The following is a 20181-nucleotide window of genomic DNA, read 5'->3' on the forward strand; positions in this document are numbered from 1 at the left end:
TTCTGCTTCTGTTAGATCCATACCATTTCTGTCCTTTATTGTGCCCATCCTTGCATGAAATGTTTCCTTGGTATCTCTAATTTTCTTAAAGAGATCCCTAGTCTTTTCCACATTGTTTACTGAGGAAGGCTTTCTTACCTCTCCTTGCTATTCTTTGGAACTCTGCATTTAGATGGATGTATCTTTCTTTTTCTCCTTTGCCTTTTGCTTCTCTTCTTTTCTCAGCTATTTGTAAGGCCTCCTCAGACAGTCATTTTGCCTTTTTATATTTTTAGTAGAGAGGCCTTAAACCCAGAACATTCAAAAATTAAATTAATCCTCTTCTCTAAAACTACACTGTCTTCTTCACTATTTCCACAAATGGCAGTATCATCAAGCAAAAGTATTAGCATGAAACCCGAGACACATGATTAACACTTGCATACTTTTTACCCAGCTAGTCACCAAGTTGTGTCTCTTCCTCCTCCTTAATAACTTATTTCATATCTTTATATCTTACTCCTTTGGCCTATTCTGTGATTTTAATCAGCCTTTAGCATCTTTATCTGAAAGAATTAGTTACTCGTTATCTGACCTACCTGTTTTTTTCCCTTTTCTTCTATTATCTCTCCTACACAACTACCAAAAAGACCTTTTCCAGAAGACAGATTTGATTATGTGAACCTCTTATTTAAAATTCTCTGTGGTTCCCCATAACATAGAGAATAAATGTCAAACTCAGCATCATAAACAAGACCTATCATGACATGGACTCTCTTTTCTAGGTTTATGTCTTTAGTTTATATGCAGAACTCTTGCAGTTCTCTGAACTCTGACCTCTAAGTCTTTGCACACACTGCATGTTCTTCCTGACTTATGCTTTTTGCCCATTCTTGTGATGAACCCCTATTCATTCAAAAGTCAATTCAAACATTTGGGGATTACTTTTGCACAGAATTTTTCACTCTCCGCATTGTGTTCCATAGCATTTCGTGCATAATATTTTAATGTATGTATTTGCTTTACTGATCTTCTGCCTCTAGCAAACTTTGTTGTTCAATCGCTAAGTCATGTTTGACTCTGCAACCCCATGGACTGCAGCTCCTCTATCTTCCACTGTCTCCCAGAGTTTGCTCAGATTCATGTCCATTGAGTCGGTGATGCTATCTAGCCATCTCATCCTCTGCCGCCCCCTTCTCCTTTTGCCTTCAATCTTTTCCAGCATCAGGAGCTGTCTAGTGAGTTGGCTATTCACATCAGGTGGCCAAAGTATTGGAGCCTCAGCTTCAGCAACAGTCCTTCCAGTGAATGTTCAGGGTTGATTTCCTTTAGATTTGACTGGTTTGATCTCCTTGCAGTCCAGGGTACTCTCAAGAGTCTTCTCCAGCACCACAATTCAAAAGTATCAATTTTTCAACACTCAGCCTTCTTTATGGTCCAACTCTCACATCTGTACACAATTACTGGAAAAGCCATAGCTTTGACTATATGGACCTTTGTCAGCAAACTGATGTCTGTACTTTTTATTACACTATCTAGGTTTGTCATAGCTTCCCTTCCAAGGATCAAGCATCTTTGGATTTCATGGCCTCAGTCACTGTCCACAGTGATTTTGGAGCCCAAGAAAATAGAATCCATCAGTGCTTCCACTTTTTCTCCTTCTGTTTGCCTTGAAATGATGGGACCAGATGCCATGATCTTCATTTTTTGAATGTTGAATTTCAAGCCAGCTTTTCTGCTCTTCTATTTCACCATCATCAAGAGGCTCTTTAATTCCTCTTCAGTTTCTGCCATTAGAGTGGTATCATCTGCATATCTGAGGTTGTTGGTATTTCTCTAGGCAAAATACGTTGGTCTGGTATTCCCATCTCTAAGAATTTTTCAGTTTGTTGTGATCCACACTAGGCTTTAAGCATAGTGTATGATGAAGGCTGAGCGCCAAAGAATTGATGCTTTTGAACTGTGGTGTTGGAGAAGACTCTTGAGAGTCCCTTGGACTGCAAGGAGATCCAACCAGTCCATTCTGAAGGAGATCAGCCCTGGGATTTCTTTGGAAAGAATGATGCTAAAGCTGAAACTCCAGTACTTTGGCCACCTCATGCGAAGAGTTGACTCATTGGAAAAGACTCTGATGCTGGGAGGGATTGGGGGCAGGAGGAGAAGGGGACGACAGAGGATGAGATGGCTGGATGGCATCACTGACTCGATGGACGTGGGTCTGGGTGAACTCCGGGAGTTGGTGATGGACAGGGAGGCCTGGCGTGCTGCGATTCATGGGGTCGCAAAGAGTCGGACACGACTGCGCGACTGATCTGATCTGATGAAGCAGAAATAGAGGTTTTTCTGGAGGAACTCCTTAAAGTTCAATTTTTAAATTTTTTATCACTAATATACTCCCAGTCATCCTAACACTGTACCTCATATTAAGAGGAATTCAGATACATATTGAATGAATGAGTGTATTTACTAAAGTTATCCATTTCAAGGGAGGTTCCACTTTTGACAAATGGAAATCTGGTTAAAAGCCTATGTTTACATTGGTTATATACCTTTTATGAATATATAGTCTTCAGTAGTCCTTTTCTGACTTTTTTATTCTGATCTGAAAAGTGATAATCTTTTTAGTCTGTCTTGTCTTCGTTATTGTACCTCCAGTCTTCTCAGATTATTTTATTTAAGTTGCCATTCTCTGAATGTTTTTAAATGCTTTTTAATTGTCTTGTTGGAAGGACCAAAATAAGTCATGATACAAACTCCAGATAGTTTGTATACAATAGTACATTTTCTTATTTTAGAAATATATGGATTCCCAGTAGTTTTTATTGAGCACAGTTGAGAATTCAGTTCTCTTGTTGTTGTTGCTGGTGCTCTTCTCTTTGTATTATTGTTTCTGGATATGATATGACCTTTTTATTTAGAATATATACTGATTCAAATGTACTTATTTCTAATCAACAGTAAAATACCTAATTATCATTCCATGTAACTTTGTATTGGCACTTCACAAATCTTAATTGTACCTGCTCTAAGCCTTTATTTCGGAGAAGGCAATGGCACCCCACTCCAGTACTCTTGCCTGGAGAATCCCATGGATGGAGGAGCCTGGTAGGCTGCAGTCCATGGGGTCACGAAGGGTTGGACCCGACTGAGCAACTTCACTTTCACTTTTCACTTTCATGCATTGGAGGAGGAAATGGCAACCGAATCCAGTGTTTTTGCCTGGAGAATCCCAGGGATGGCGAAGCCTGGTGGACTGCCGTCTATGGGATCACACAATCGGACACTACTGAAGCAACTTAGCAGCAGCAGCAGCAAGCCTTTATTTATTAAATCTTTAAACCAATAGAGTACATTGTATGACTGCTTCTAATGTGATCAAAGATACATCATTATATCTAGCAAAGTATATTTTGCTTCTATATTTTCACTTGTTTATGATTTTGAAAATAATAGTTCAAACTTTTTTTTATTTCTAGACATATCCTTCCTATTACCCCTCATCCCCACTTACCCTCTTTTGGAAGATAGATTTTTATTTTTTAATACTCTTCAGTTAACTTTGAAGAGCTTCTGAATTATAAGAAGAGTCCTATGACTTTGTAAGCAGTGTATATAGCAAATATTTACCCTGACTTCTAGGCAGCTGCACAAATGCCATGCTGATAAGAATCTTAACGAAACTGAATCATTTAACCTGTTTTCTAATCATTTCTGTATATTTGATCACTTTAAATTGTTATTTACAAATCTGCCTTGGTAATTGACAAATAGTTAAATGGCATAAGAACATTTCCTTGAAATAGTGGCTGAATTAATCTCTAGGAATCTTCAGGCTGATATCATTTAGTTAGTTATTTTTAGAACAGCAGAGGCTTCCCTGGTGATGCAGTAGTTAAGAATGAATGTGCAGTGCAGGGGAAACCAGTTCAGTCCCTGGTCTGGGAAGATCCTACATGCTGCAGGGCCAACTAAGGCTGTGTGCCCCAGCTACTGAGCCCAAGCACCAGCAACTGCTGAGCCCACACGCCGCAGCTACTGATGTGCACCAAGGGCTTTTGCCCCACACCAAGAGCAGCCACAGCTATGTGAAACCCGCACACCACAGGGAGAGAGGAGCCCCTGCTCTCCACAGCTAGAGAAAGCCTGCACACAGCGGCAAAGACCCAGTGCAGCCAAAAAAAAATAAAAGAAAAAAGATTTAAAAAAATGAAACAGCAGAAAGTAAAGTAGAAAAATAAGTTACTCTGGGATGTTTTTTTGCAAGTCTCATATTCTCATATAGTCGATCCTAGTGCTGTGTGTATATAGTAAATATTCAAATATCTTTTAAAAGTTTAGTTTACCGCCTATAAAATGTGTTTTGCCACTACAGTGTATTTAATGGATGTTTCCTTCGTTCAAAATTAGGAGCTTGTGGATTTATACATAACAGAGAGAAGAGAAAAGAACAGATGAAGATAGTCATTATTTCACTCTCCATGAGTCATTAAGTGACTCATCTTAATATTTCTTTTAAATTTATTCCTCATTCCAGCCTGTTAAAAATCTTCTGAAAGACAAAGTTATAGCTTTTGTTATAAATACGAAAAAATATTTAAGAGTAGTTCTTTTCTCTAGAGATATTTTTTTTTGTAGTTGTAAACAAACTGTGTTAAATGATGCTTTGCACAGGTGTGCATTATAGCATTTGCCAAAGGAATGGTATAAAACCCACAGGATATCACAAGCTCATTTTCATTTGGGAACTCAGGAGTATTTGGACAAATCTGAAAGGATGAAGGTAATAGAGAAGACATTCTAATAAGCCAGAATAGTAGAATCAATTTTATTTTGAACTAAATATAGTGGGGGAAATTCAGATGGGATATCTAAATCTCTTCCAACAGTTCTGCAAAACCTTGAAAAGAAAAAGTATTTATTAATTTTTGTTTGGTTGTCCTAGATGCACATATATAAAGATCTTTATAGTGAAACATGTCTACAGTTTTATTGCTAGTTGATTCTTAGTTTAAAAAATAAGTTCTCAGGACTTCGCTGGCGCTCCAGTGGCTAACTGCACTCCCAGTTCAGGGGGCCCAGATTTGATCCCTGGTCGGGAAACTAGATCCCACGTCCCACAACTAAGACCCAGTGCAGCCAAATAAGTTAAAAAAAAGAAAAGATAAGTTCTCAAAAGCATGCCTGTCACTATAAAATCTAATTGGAAACTAATGCAAATGATTATAGAACTGGTATTAAGAACTGTCTTATATCTAAATGAAACATGTTACTTGTGTATTTTTTTAATATATTGTAAAATTTTCTAACTTGGACAGTTAAGATATGATCATTACTAAAGACTTGGTAAAATGTAGATCAATAGTAACCCAAAAAGGAAGATATTTATTTAAAACTTCCCCAAACCCTGTGCTCCAGATATAACTCCTATTAAAATAATAGTTATTGTTTTGAACTATTAGGTGTATTCTGCTAAGTATTTTATATTTTCTCACTTAATCTTTTTTTTTTTAAATTTCGTTGAATGCTTCCAACCTTTTTTCCTTTGCAAATATATATTTACAGATAAATATATAAATACATTAATGTAAATATATAAAAACAATGTATCTTTTTTTAATAACCATGGAAAACAAACTGATCTCTAAACCTTTATATGCATTTGTGTCTATATCACTAAATATAGATTAATACAATTTTTAAATGATTGGATGTGTATGAAACACACATACATGTGAGTGAGGTCCATGTTAATTTATTTAAGCAATAGCCTTTTACACACTTAGATTATTTTCAGATCCAGACTTGGTTAGCAGGACCTTGTATCTGTGTTTGCCTTATATAGTGTCATTGTTTCCTCAGAATAAAGAAATTCTGAGAAAGATACTTGCAGGTCTAAAGAGTGTGCACATTTTTAAGACATTGGTTCTTTTTGCTAAAAACCCTTCAGGAAGGATGTGTCCGTTTATATTTCTCCCACAGCTAACCCTCAGCAAAATGTTCTCTACCCCCTCTCTAACCTTAACTATTCTTTTTAATTTTTGCCACTCCAAATAAGGTTACCTCATTGTTTTGACAGTTCTTGGATTATTTTCTGAGGTTGAACATTTATTTCAAATGTTTAGTGACCACTAGTGTATTTGGATATTACATGTTCCTGTCCTTAGTTCATTCTAGTACCTAGTATTTTTTATTATTATTAATAGGAGCCCTCTTATATACTGTTAGAAATAATTTTCCCCAATTTGTCATTTTTACTTTAACTTTGTTTCTAGTGGTGTTTTGCTATACTGTGTTTGCGTTTTTATAAAGGCACATTTATAAATCATTTTCTTTAGAATCATATGTAGGAAAATTTTATTTTATTTATCCAGGTTGTCTGTGTTAAATGTCATGGTAATAATCCAAATCTTTTTTTTAAACACTTATCACAATTCAGATTATCAGTTGAATGATTACTTGTTTAGCATCTTTCTTCCCCACCAGACTATAAACTCCATAAGAGCAGGAGTCCTTTCTGTTTTGTATAGCTTTATCTCTGCTGTCTGGTATACAATAGATATTCAAAAGTATTTATTGCATAATACACACATACACACTCCCAGACACATGCATACATAATCTTTTTCTTTCTCTCTCTCTGGCTTGATAGCTTTACCATATAAAAAAATAGAGGTGTTTTGAACTCTCTAGATTTCCTAATCTGTTCCTTTGTCTTATCCATTCTGATAATAAGTATCACATAGTATATCAAATAACAGTTGAACAAATTCTCCCATATTTTACTTTTTTTAAACTGCTCTATTCTCAAACATTTACTCTTATATACTCTTATACTCTTACAGAGTTTTGTTGTCATTTTGTCAAGCCCTTAAAATCCTATTGTAATTTGGGGTTTTTATTAACTTGAAATGACATCTTAAAATATTTAGTCTTTCCAATATGGGATATCTTTCTACTTATAGGTGTTTTAACTTCCTTGGTTTTCCCATATAGAAAAGAATCTAATTTTTTTATTTGCTGTATTTATTTCTCCTTTCTGTATTGATCTTTATAGTCGCTTATATCTGGAAGTGACAATTTGAATCTATTTTTCTTTTCTTTTAAGCTTTCGTCAGGAGTGATAAACCCAAGCTATTCAAAGGACTACAAATCAAGGTAATGTAATTTTAATGTGATCCTTTTTTTCCAGCTTTTTTTTTTTTTAATTTAAAATTATTTATATTTTAAATTAACTTTTTTTTTTTAGAACAATTTTAGGTTTATAGAAAAATTGATTCTAGAGTTTTCATATATTCCCATCTCCATCGTCCAGTTACCTTATTAACATCCTGCATTGATGTACATTTGCAGATGAACCAATATTAATACATTATTAAGTGAATTTCATAGTTTGCATTAGGACTTATTCTTTGTCCAGTTCTAGGAGTTTTACCAAATGCATAATGTCATATATCCACCATTATAGTATCATACAGAAGTTTCACTGTTCCCAAAACTCCCCGGTGCTCCACACCCCACCCCTGCCAAACACTGGGCAACCACTGACCTTTTTACTGTCTCTATAGTCTTGGCTCTTCCAGGTTATCATATAGTTGGAATTATATAGTAGATAGTTTTTTCAGATTTCAGATTTAACTTGATATACATTTACATTTCCTTTGTGTCTTTTCTGTAGCTGAATAGCTCATTTCTTTCTAATGCTGAATAATATGAACAATATTCTGTTATATCATGGTTTGTTTTTCTGTTCACCTGTGGAAGGGCATGGTGGTCACTTCCAGTTTTTAGCAATTACAAGTAACAGTGCTGTGTACATTTTTATGTAGACATAAGTTTATCTTTGGAGAAGGCAGTGGCACCCCACTCCAGTATTCTTGCCTGGAAAGTCCCATGGACGGAGGAGCCTGGTGGGCTGCAGTCCATGGGGTCGCGAAGAGTCGGACATGACTGAGTGACTTTCCTTTCACTTTTCACTTTCATGCATTGGAGAAGGAAATGGCAACCCACTCCAGTGTTCTTGCCTGGAGAATCCCAGGGACAGGGGGAGCCTGGTGGGCTGCCGTCTATGGGGTCACACAGAGTTGGACACGACTGAAGTGACTTAGCAGCAGCAGCAAGTTTATCTTATCCTAGAAGCACAATTACTGAATCATATAGTAAGACTGTTGGGCACTTCTTACAAAGCTAAACTGTTTTCCGAAGTAGCTATATGCTGCAGTCCCTTAATAATAGATGGGAGTTCCTGTTGATCCACATTCATCAAAATTAGTTATTGTCAGTGTTTGAATTTTAGCCATTCTAATAAGTGTGTTGTTATCTCATTTTCATTTGCATTTTCTTAATTGAGCATCATTTCACATGCTTATTTGCCATCTGTATATCTTCTGTGGTGAATCTAAGATCTTTTGCTCACTGTTTAAAATTTTAATTACGGTTAAAAAAATTTTTTAAGAAATTTCCCTAGTGGTCCAGCACTGAAGACCCCATGGGGACACAGGTTTCGTCTCTGGTCAGGGAACTGAGATCCCACATGCTGTGCAGTCAAAAATGTAAAACTTAAAAGCAGTTAGGATGGTAAGTTCAATGTTAAGAGCACAGTTCAGTAGTGTTAAATATATTCACACTGTTGTGCAGTAGATCTAGAATTTTTTCATCTTGCAAAACTGAAACTCTATATCCATTAAATACTAATTCCCCTCTCTCCTGTCTCCCACCCATGGCAACCAACTTTGTTTCTATGATTTTGACTGCTTTAGATACTTCATATCCTTTCATGACTGGCTTATTTCACTTTAGCGTGATGTCTTTGAGGTTCATCCATTTTGTAGCATGTGACAGGATGCTTTCTCTGCATTTGTTGATACAAGATTTCTTGTTTAGCCTGTTGGTAATAATGGATTACATTAATTCATTTTCAAATATTGCACCAGCTTTGTATACTTGGAGCAAATCCAAATTGGTCATGGTATATGATTCTTTATACATTGTTGGGTTTGATTTAATATTTGAATATTTTTGCAGCTGTGTTCTATGTAGTTTCTAATTTTGTGACTGAGTTTTTTTTAATTAAAAAATGAAGTTTTTAAGCACAGTTTATATAGATATTCTGATCCAAAAGATTTTAGTAGTAATGTTATTGCTTCATTAGCTTAGAGGGCCACAAATGGGTTGAGAATATACCCAATGCTAATAATCACATCAGAGCTTGTCTTCATCTCCCGAGTTCACAACCCTAGAAAACCTAGAAAAACTGAAGCATAATTGCTAAAAGAAGTTCTCAGAGCTCCCTTTATCATCACTGCTACATTCTAGTTATGTGGTCCTTAATTTAGCATTGAAGATTGATCACTTAATGAATGGGATCATGTTTGTTATCCCATTTACCCAGAGTAAGAATTCCTCAGAGCCTTCAGGCGAAATATTGGACCCTGCTACTTAGGTCTGAAGTTTTAGGAATCCAACCAGATTATAAACTATTTACAACAAAATTAATTTTCTCTGGTTTAAGAAATCGAATGAAAGTCCAGTGTAGAATTATCTGATAATTGGTAGGCACAGTCTTTTTTAACATTGCTCTTAATTATCATTCTCTTCATGTATGCAATAAACACTTGTTATATTCAAAAGTAAGCTTAAACCCCAAGTAAAACTGTCTTGATACACAGCAAGTGTTTCTCTTCAAAAGTAAAGTGTGGTTTTTTTCCCCCTATTTTTTATGAAATCCCTAAAAGACTTTAAAAGCTTATTATTATTAAATTTAGTTAAGCTAGATTAAATTGGTTTGGATTTTGGTTGAAGCTTAAGAAGACTCCTTCTAAGCAGAAAATTATATTCCTCTTTTTTGTAGTATGTTCGCGGTTCAGACCCTGTGCTAAAGCTTTTGGACGACAGTGGGAACATTGCTGAAGAACTAAGCATCCTCAAATGGAACACAGACAGTGTAGAAGAATTCCTGAGTGAAAAGTTGGAACGCATATAAATCTTAAATTTTGTCCTATCTTTCTGTTACCTTGTTCAGTGAAACACTATAGCACCTAGAAAATAATTTAGTTTTGCTTTCTTCCATTGATCAGTCTTTTACTGTGAGGCATTAAACATCTAATTAAAAGTTCAAGCAGCAGCGCAGCCCATGATAGGTAAGAAGTTAACAAAACCCTTTTTTATAAGTTTCCATCCATCATTTGTTGATACCACTAGTAACAGAATGCCTTCTAATAGACTTGTGGTTAATTATGCAAATGATAGTTTGTGATAATTGGTCAGTTTTATGAACAACAGATTTTTAAATTAGGGAGGTTAATAAGGGAGATGATTATTGTGCCTCGTGTGCTGTGTGCTCTTTGAAAGTAACAACAAACTTGAAAGCAAGTAAGACATACCGAGCCTCAAGAGATTGCCTGTTCCCCAGATCCTCTCATATTTTTGTACACCCAGCCTTCCTTTTAATAGAAATGTATAGTTTATAATGAATGCACTGCATAAAGACTTTATGGCTGCATTATTGTAAAACAGATTCAAGATCTACAGTAAGAGTGAAATATTCACACAAAGATTTGCATTAATGAAGACTACACAGAAAACCTTCCTGAGGATTTGTGTGGACCTGATACTTAGCAAATTTTTGTGCTTTACATTCTTATGGAAAAGTCAATTTAAAAATGATCATTTGTAAGACCAAAATATAAATAAAAAGTTTCAAAAATCTATCTGAATTTGAAATCTTTCCTGTTTAAAAAATGACACATTTCTCAGTACATTTTTATTTTCATATAAGCCTTTGTTCCAAGCCAAAAAACACTTAAAATGAACACATTTTCATTAATACCTTATTATATAAGGAATATCTCTTAAAATACTACCTCTCTTTTTATGAGCTATTAAAAATGACTTTGCTTAGTCTTTTGTGTGATGAAAGTGACTTCTTAAAAGATGGTTCACTAAGACCAGCATTCGTCCAAATGACTTTAGGTCATTTACACCTCTTACTAAATTAAATTGGTCTAAAATCTTACTGTATTAAGTCAATCTTAGAATAAATAAACTATCTTAATGAAGGGTATTTGAAATTCTTTTAAAGACAGCTCTGCCAGGAAATGTTGTAGAATATTTAACAGAGGTCAGTTGTTAATATTTACTGGCATTTTGTGACATGTCATTTTAATTAAGACGTTTTAAAAGCCAGCTGGAAAATGAAAAAATGCTGTAAGTCCTGGCATACAAGCTGTGGTCTATTTTTGGTCGTCCATAGTAATGGAGAGAGCCATCACTTTGATAGTACAAGGCCCTGGATAATATACTAATCCCTAATGGTGGTTATTGGGCTTCCCTGATGGCTCAGTGATAAAGAATCTGTCTTCCAATGCAGGAGACGGGAGTTCAATCCCTGGGTCAGGAAGATGCCCTGGGGAATGAAATAGCACCCCACTCCAGTATTGTTGCCTGGGAAATCCCATGGACAGAGGAGCCTGGTGGGCTTCTGTCCATGGGGTCACATAAGAGTTGGACATGACTTACCAACTAAAATAACAACAAATGGTGGTTATTCAGAACACAAAGAAAGTGAAGTCAATCATGGAAAGTGGAGGAAAACCAGCAAAAGAGGAATTGCTGCCACATACAGAGAAACAGCTGTATAGAAAGGGTGAAACTTCAGAACTTCTGGGGTTGGCACAGAAACAGGAGGAGCCAGTCAAATGAGTTATCTGGCATTGAGAAGCCTGAAAACTCTATTGTATCCAAGTTGTTATTAGAGATCAAAAGAGACTGAAGAACCTTTGAAAAACTTTTAAGTTCTTAAGTTGATGAATAAATGTGTTATCTACCAAGCTCTATTTTAATTGGGAAGTTTGAGTTAATTAGCCAGTTCCAACTCTTTTTCACCAATTCCAATCAACAGCTAAAACCTTTTTAAAGAAACAAATCTTGATTACCAAGAAGAGGGTATATAAATACTGATCCAAAATAGTACCATTTTATAGCCAAATTTTGACATTTGATTAAGCTTATTCAAGTTCACAGATATGGATATGTAATAGTCACTTGATATTTATAAATTTGTTCCCCATGCCAACATTTTGTTACAACGTAAAGCAGTTAAAATGTGTCTCTAAATTCCTGAATTTGGCAAAAGCCTCTTAGAAGGAGCTATGAGCAAGAGCTGACATTTCCTGTTTTAAGAGGATTTGAGACTTGAAAGCCAATCTAAAATTAAAGTTAATAAAATGCATAAAATATTTTTTAAAGCAAAACTGAAAAACTTTGGAAATTAAAATTGGCAGTAGCTACCATGTGAAAGCGTGTCTACAAATATATGGAAAGTAGGAGTACAAATTACAGATATGAGCACAACTAGGTAAGTATTTCTTTTACTTAAAAATTAAAGTATATTCTAATTACATCCTGTGGTGACAGACAACTTTTTCTAGGAGAAGATCGCATGCGTTTGTGATAAATTCAAATTAGACTTTTGCTGATTAAAATAAACATTTTCATTTTGCCTTCAAACTGGTCTTTAACCCAGGAATCTAGCATGAAACATGATTACCTAGAAATGCTAAAGGAATAAAACTAAGAATGATCTGAGACCTCTAAAACTAGTTCTTTCCTATTAGCTAGTCTTGAAACAGACTACAAATACATACAACATTTTATCTAGTATTATGAGAAGACTGAAGTTTAGACCTTAAAATTCAAAATGTTTTTAAAAACCATTTTGGTAGAAAGACTAAGCTAAAGTTGACCCTTATTCACAAATTCCATATTTGCAAATTCACCTGCTCATTGAAATATAATTGTAACCCAATCACAATACTCTTGGCGCTTTTGAAGTCGGCCATGGATGTGTGCAAAGCAGTGAAAAATCTGAGTGCCCCAATGCACACATTCCCAGCCAAGGTCAGACAAAGTGACATTCTGCCTTGCTTCAGCTCATGCTGTGAACAAGCATCCTTTTCACAGTCGATTTAATGCTACATATTTTGCATTTTTGGGCTTTTTGTTAATGATTTCGCTCTTAAGAATGGCTCTCAAGCGCAGTACTAAAGTGCTGTCTAGTGTTCCTAATAAGTGCAAGAAAGCTGCGATGTGCCTTCTGGGAAAAAATTCATTTTAGTTAAGTTTTTTTTTTTTTTTTAGGTAAGTTTTGTTCAGGCTTGAGTTGCAGTGCTGTTGGCCATGAGTTCATTGTTAGCAATATATTTTAAATAAGCAATATATTTTAAATAAGGTGTCTTTAAACAGAAACACAAAGCAAGGTTATGTACCCATAAGTTAGCAAAAATGTGACCAGAGGCTTCCAGGATTCTAACCCTATGTATCCCCTAAAAGCAGTAGTTTTGTGTTCACCAGTTAAGTGCTTACAGTGACTTTATAGCACATAATAACTACTGTGAGTAATGAGGATTAACTGCAATTTAACATTTTTATTGAGACATTTCATATTTAAAATTCACCTACTTAGAGTATGCAATTCACTGGTTTTTTAGTATATTTACAGAATTATCCAGCCATCACTACAATCTAAATTTAGAAGATTTTCATCACTCCAAAAAAGAAATCCTGTACCCGTCTGCAGTCAATCCCACACCCAAACAACCTCAGTCCTAGACACCTATCCAGGTTGTCTCTGGATTTCTCTATGAATTTGCCTATTCTGGACATTTCGTATAAACAGAATCACAGTATGTGCCTTTTGTGTCTGATTTCTTTAGTATGTCTTCAAGATTCATTCATATTACAGCATGTATCAGTCCTTCAGTTCTTTTTGTGGCTGCATAATAGTTCTGTATATGAATATACCATGTTTTATCTATTATTTGGTAGACCTGGGTTGTTTCCAGTTTGTGGCAATTATGAATAACAGCTCTATACACTGATGTATCACTGTTTGTGTGGAGATGTTTTCATTTTTCTTAGATACATAACCTGGGAGTGGGGTAATATACTGTCAATGTTTAACTTTTTAAGGAACTGCCAAACTTTTCTAAAGTGGCTACACCATTTACATTGTAAAATGTAAAATGTACATTGTACATCAGCAATGTACAAGAGTTCTAATTACTGCACATCTATAGTCTTCATCTCTCATTAAGGGTACTCATTTTATACCCTTATCATCTGGGGACATTAAGTGTTAATAAGCACTATGCCCTCCACTAAAAGTGAATTAAAGACCAAAATTCTTTTAATTCCTTAGATCTCTCTCTCAATTTTTCCTGCCTCTTGTGCCTTCTCTCACTTTACTGGATTTTAGCTTATTTTTCTCTTCCCCAATTGGAGTCCTGAAAAAACGTAACTGTTCCCATATCTACTAGAGGTCACATTCTAGTGTGAGAGGCAACCATTAAACAAATAAAGGTACAAATATATCATTGCAATTATGGTACAAACAATGAAGAAAAAAGTTACTCAGAATTACAAAGGAGACAAGCGAGTAGTTCAGAGACCTCTGGAGGATGTGAGATTTAAACCAAGGCCTGAAATATAAATGGAAGCTATTTAAGAAAAGAATACTTTGAAATGCCTTTCAGTTAGAGGGAAGAGTATGTGCCAAGACCCAGACTTTGGAGGAAGTCAGGCACTTCCACACACCTGCAAGAAGTCAGTACGTCTGGAAACTCATGGTCCAGAGAGGAGGATAGTAGGAAGTGAGGTTGGGAAGGTAGGCAGGGAGGGTCTGTGCTGTCTTACGACTTTAGCTGCACTCTGAGTTGCTTTTGGAATAAAACCAGAAAAGGAAAAACACCTCAATCAGGGGAGTGACAAAATCCGATAAGATCAACTCTCATGGGCACACTCAGAAAATATGTCTATGTAAACACTTTAGTGCTTTACCTACTGCACTTATAGCCTCTTTAGGAGCATCTAGTGTATAATTTACACTTTAAAATCACTCATCAACTTGCTTTGAGAACAACAAAGACAACCGTAAGCTAAAATGTTAAGTTTTATGAGATTTCAATGTTTATTTGTATCTATACTCAAGGATCCTTAGACTATTCACTAGTTATACAGACTCATAGGGGGTCCTGTTAGTCCACACCATACCCGGGCATTCTACCTTGCCCCTCTAAATTGAGCATTAAAGCAATTCTAGCTCCAAGGAAAGAACATGGAGTTCCAGCCTTGAAACTATGTGACTCCATATCCATAGCGGTCTTTCTGTCACCACCCCCACTGTAACTAGTACCAGAGTTCTTGTGCCCGGTTTCACCTATATTCAAGCTTTTGACCCATGTCCGTGGCTCCTGTTTCACCTGATCTCCCACATCATAAATACCTATATGACTCAATAAGACTGTTTTAGCTGCCGTTCCAAATTCTGAAATCTATTCTCCTGGCCTGAAGTGTTTCCCCATTTCTTCCTTCCTGGCTTGAACATCTGGACCTATAGCCCAGACTCTGATGTGATCTCAATGTTTCCTGCCTAATCTAGTCCTATGAGCAATGACTAATTCATCTACTTTAAACTCATATCTCTTCATCGTAGCCTGACAATACAGGACTCTTCCGTTTCTCCCCAAATAGAGTGAAATCTTTATCCAGCTGTACCCCTTGCCTATCCACTCAGAATCAGCTCGATCTTATCCCAAAGCCCAACCCAGATCCCAGCCAACCTCTTTTGGTCTAGTTTCCACTGCTGCATTACAAATCATCCCAAAACTTAATGGTTTAAATATTTGTATATCTGTGTATAAACAAATAGAGAAGGGAAAAGATTCCATTGATTCTGTTTTCCTAGAGAAGTCTAATATACCTCTTGCAATTCTCTGTGCATTAATGATTAACTTTCACTTAGAAAGATTTGCAAGGAAAGGGTCAACATAAGTCTAGACTACACAGGCTTAGAATCCTCCTGCAATGCAGGAAACTCGGGTTCAATCCCTGGGTCAAGAAGATCCCCTGGAGGAGGGCATGGCAACCTATTCCAGTATTCTAGCAGGAAAATCCCATGGCGAGAAAAGCCTGAAAGGCTACAGTCTGGACACAACTGAAGCGATTAAGCACGTACAACCTATGTTCAGAGATTGTCAGACTGACAGTGTTTCAGTTTTAACAGAATTTTGACAGGCTCCTCTTCATAGCCACCTAGCCAAAGGGCCTTCGTCAAAGTGGTGGTGTTCTCCTCATTAGCAGTAACACTTGAGATTGTGTTTATGTTTGACTGTATACAGGATATACCATCAAAGCTGATTAAATGAATCATTTAACACTGTTTACAGGAAAAGACTTAACAGATGTCAGAAAGAAGAAAATCGTCTTTTGAGTGTAAACAGTGATGTCAGTTGCTACAGAAGTTTCTGAAAGGCAAAACAATTGTGGGAAAAATATGTTTTGTAACTGATGTGCAAACAGAAGGGGGAAAGTTAGGGAGTAGTAAATTAGCCTGCTCTGGAAGAAATACTTCCTGTCAAATCAGTGTAATCTTTCTCCACAGAGTTACTGGCCTGTTAGGACAGGGATGGGTATAATCTGTCCTCAGTGTGGCCAGGAATTTTATCCTAACTTTACAGAGTTATTTGTAAACTAGGAGAAACATCATCTAATACCTCCATTTTTTTAAGTGGGTACATTTGAGAATGAGAAGGTATTGTTTCTGAATTCTTTTCAATAGCTGAGTATCAATGTAGAGCAAAGCAAGGGGCATCTTCAGGTTTCCATTATGTATAACTTACTAGAATCACTTGGCTTTTCAGTGAGAAGCCAAGAGGGGGAAAATCAACAACTGGGGATTCTCTTACTCCTGTCATTTTTTCCCATCAGTGTCTGACTTTTGTTTCCCCTTCAGGTGATGTCTCTTGGAATAAATGATACATTTGCTTCAGACTCACGTTCCCTGATGCCAGCTCTCTATGAAGAAAGCCCCTCTGCCCTCTCTTGAGTATTTTGCCTCACATGATTTTTCATGATCACTGGGGCACACCAGTCCATTCTAAAGGAGATCAGTCCTGGGTGTTCTTTGGAAAGACTGATGCTGAAGCTGAAACTCCAGTACTTTGGCCACCTCATGCGAAGAGTTGACTCATTGGAAAAGACCCTGATGCTGGGAGGGATTGGGGGCAGGAGGAGAAGGGGATGACAGAGGATGAGATGGCTGGATGGCATCACCGACTCGATGGACGTGAGTTTGAGTGAACTCCGAGAGTTGGTGATGGACAGGGAGGCCTGGCGTGCTGCGATTCATGGGGTCGCAGAGAGTCGGACATGACTGAGTGACTGAACTGAACTGAACGGGGGCACATTAGAGACTTGGCCTCTTCTGTGTCCTCATTGCATTCTGAGGCACTGAGGGCTAGGATTTCATCATATCTCATCATAATTGGAAGGACTCCATTAAGCCCATAACACTGCCTGAAACTAAATTTCAGGGTAGCGAAGGGAGAAGTGGGCTGAAGAGAAATTGGGAGGTGGGACATAGAGACAACTGTTGGGAGAAATTTGAATGAGAGAGGAAGAAGCTAGATTGGATTTGAGAGTTGAAGGATAAGTTTTTTTTTAGACTGAGAGAAACTTGAGTGTGTTATAAACAGGGGGGGAGATTTCAGGGAAGACGTGAAATGAAGAGAGGCAATGTGCAGAGAGACATGCCTTTGAGCAGAAGGGAGAGCCTGGAGGACAAGCAATGGGATGGCATACATGGCCAGGGCTCACACGGTAGGAGCACAGGATGGCAGTCAGGGACCTCTGCTTCCAGTGATGCCGGGGCAGGGTCATTCATCAGGACTGTAGAGAGCAGACAAAGCAGTGAGCAACAGACTTGTAAAGAAGATTTGGAGCAGTTGCTGAGGAAGGCAGAAGAGGAAATAGGAGATCTAGAGTGGCGCTGATCTTACTTGGAATCTAGCCCTGCCTCACTAACCTACTGTGTGAGTTTGGCTCAGTTATCTAATTTTTTTTTTCATGTTATTCTCATCGGTGAAACGGTTAATAATAGCCACTGTGAATACTCTACATTATGATGAGGATTAAATCAGAAAGAGGTTGAACTTTCAGTGACACTGTTAGTAGCATTCTGGTTCTCACATTACCCAGCACTGGCACCCTGGTTTAGCAAACTGGTTCTAACTTCTCATTTTCTTATTCAAGCTTCATCTGGGCCATTTATCAAGGATTCATTTGTCTGACTGCATAGATTTGTTGATGGTATCCCCATTTCCCATTCAAATGTTAAGCCAGGAGGTATTCCCTTGCCCATTTAGTCTTAATCATTCCCAGAACATCCCAAATAAAGTCTGTTTTTTCTCAAAGAAAATAAAACACACGCATACCAAGACATTCTCAAAATAGGCACTAAACAGACATATTTCTGCCAGGAATAATTTCTGTTCTACTCAAAACTGGTTTACAGGATTGTAAATTGAGATCAGCCTTTGCGTCTTACTCTATAGGGGCAATGAGTCAGGATTTCCTGAAATTAAGCAATCATGTAAAATGCATTAGTGGCTTCTAAAAGACCTTAGGTGCTTCCTTGTGCCAAGAAATTAACCTGTTTAATTCTTGGCATCTCTTTCATTTCCCCCAATGACTTAGTTAAGGTCCTTCCATCAGTCACAGAGTCAGTATGACAATGTAGCCAAGATGCAATGAAATTTTGTTTTCTAGAAATGTAAGTCTGGTAATGACTGCTGTGTATCAATGAGAAGGCTGGATTCCAAGTCTGAATAATTATTTTTTAGTCAAAACTACACTGGCCTCTAGTCCTAGTTCAATTCTTTGCATTGCTTAATCCAATCATAATCTAGTTTTGCCCCACTTCAAACAGTAATCTAATTATTAATCCTTTGTTCTCATTCTATTAATGTTTGAATTTTCTGTACTGATTTCACTTCTGTCTTAGAATACCTTTTGCTTTCAACACACCACTTTTTCTTAGTTCTCTTCTATCCTTCATTAGTTACTTCTCCTCTGCCTATTCCACAAATAATTGCAAGTTGTCCCTCACGGCCCCTTCTCTCTGCCCAGTGTTAGAAATTTAAATGGCATTAGGGGCCAGGCTAGGCAGGTAATACCAAGGTCAGATACAATTAATAAGGAGTGATAAGAACTCAGGCAAAGAGAAAAGGCATATTCCATGTAAAATCACCCACAGCTGAAAAAATTTTAAACAACTATCTTGGCTAAAATCCTTCCTATGGACTGGACTGGACAGCTGCTTTATGACAGCTGTTTTCAGAACTCAGGTCTTCCTGCCCAAGACTCCGAGGTTAGGACCCATTTACGGGGTGTTTTGTGTACCTGTTAACCCCTAAATCAGAGAAGGCGATGGCACCCCACTCCAGTACTCTTGCCTGGAAAATCCCATGGACGGAGGAGCCTGGTAGGCTGCAGTCCATGGGGTCGCGAAGAGTCGGACACGACTGAGCAACTTCACTTTCACTTTTCACTTTCATGCATTGGAGGAGGAAATGGCAACCCACTCCAGTGTTCTTGCCTGGAGAATCCCAGGGATGGGACAGCCTGGTGGGCTGCCGTCTATGGGGTCACACAGAGTTGGACACGACTGAAGCAACTTTGCATCAGCAGCAGTAACCCCTATATAACAAAACAACATTCATTTCTGACTTTGAGTTCAGGGATCTTGTGTAAGTCACCCAGACCTGATTTGTTTTCTTTTTTTCAAGAAGGTATTAAATTTTCTATTGATTACACATCATAATGGATGATATACAAGCTTCATTCCTATAACTTTATCTGGTACCATAATTCAATTTAGATATATTGCATAGGATGTGACAACAATCATTAATAACAAAAAAAAAAAAAAACCAACCCATGACTTTGCATGGGTGACTGTCTTAATGGTGAACTTCAGGTTACAACACAGTAACTGTCAGTTCAACAACACCAAGGTTCTGAAGACAACAGCTTCTCCACCAAAGCAGGTTGTAAATAAATTTCAAATGGAACCTGGCATCACCCTGAAGGAATTCTTACTTCACACTGTTGGGGTAGTTTACCAAAATGGCTTCAGAGTAAACTACACAGCACATTAAAAAAAAAAAAAAAGACATTTATTCTGCATCATGATCAGACTATTACATTTAGAAATCAACAGCATGGGTGCAAAAAAAAAAAAAAAAATCTACATTAAAACCTTTTGTTGGAATGGTTTATACTTTCCACAGAACAGAAACTAAAATACAATTAAGTTTATACAATTGTTATAAATTAACTGTTATACAATTAAGTCACAAGTACAGTCCT

General features: G+C 37.0%; 1 protein-coding gene across 1 annotated transcript in view; it reads left to right on the forward strand.

Annotated features, from left to right (window-relative positions):
• Positions 1-10685, forward strand: part of SELENOF (selenoprotein F) — a 43680-nt gene extending 32995 nt beyond the window's left edge. The window contains exons 4-5 of the mRNA XM_005888423.3: positions 7085-7134; positions 9827-10685. Of these exons, the coding sequence (XP_005888485.2) occupies positions 7085-7134; positions 9827-9958 (182 nt within the window). The 3' untranslated portion in view covers positions 9959-10685. The remainder of the gene's footprint in view (positions 1-7084; positions 7135-9826) is intronic.
• Positions 10686-20181: the final 9496 nt, after the last annotated feature.

Source organism: Bos mutus, chromosome 3 (genome assembly GCF_027580195.1).
Source record: "Bos mutus isolate GX-2022 chromosome 3, NWIPB_WYAK_1.1, whole genome shotgun sequence".
Taxonomy (NCBI): domain Eukaryota; kingdom Metazoa; phylum Chordata; class Mammalia; order Artiodactyla; family Bovidae; genus Bos; species Bos mutus.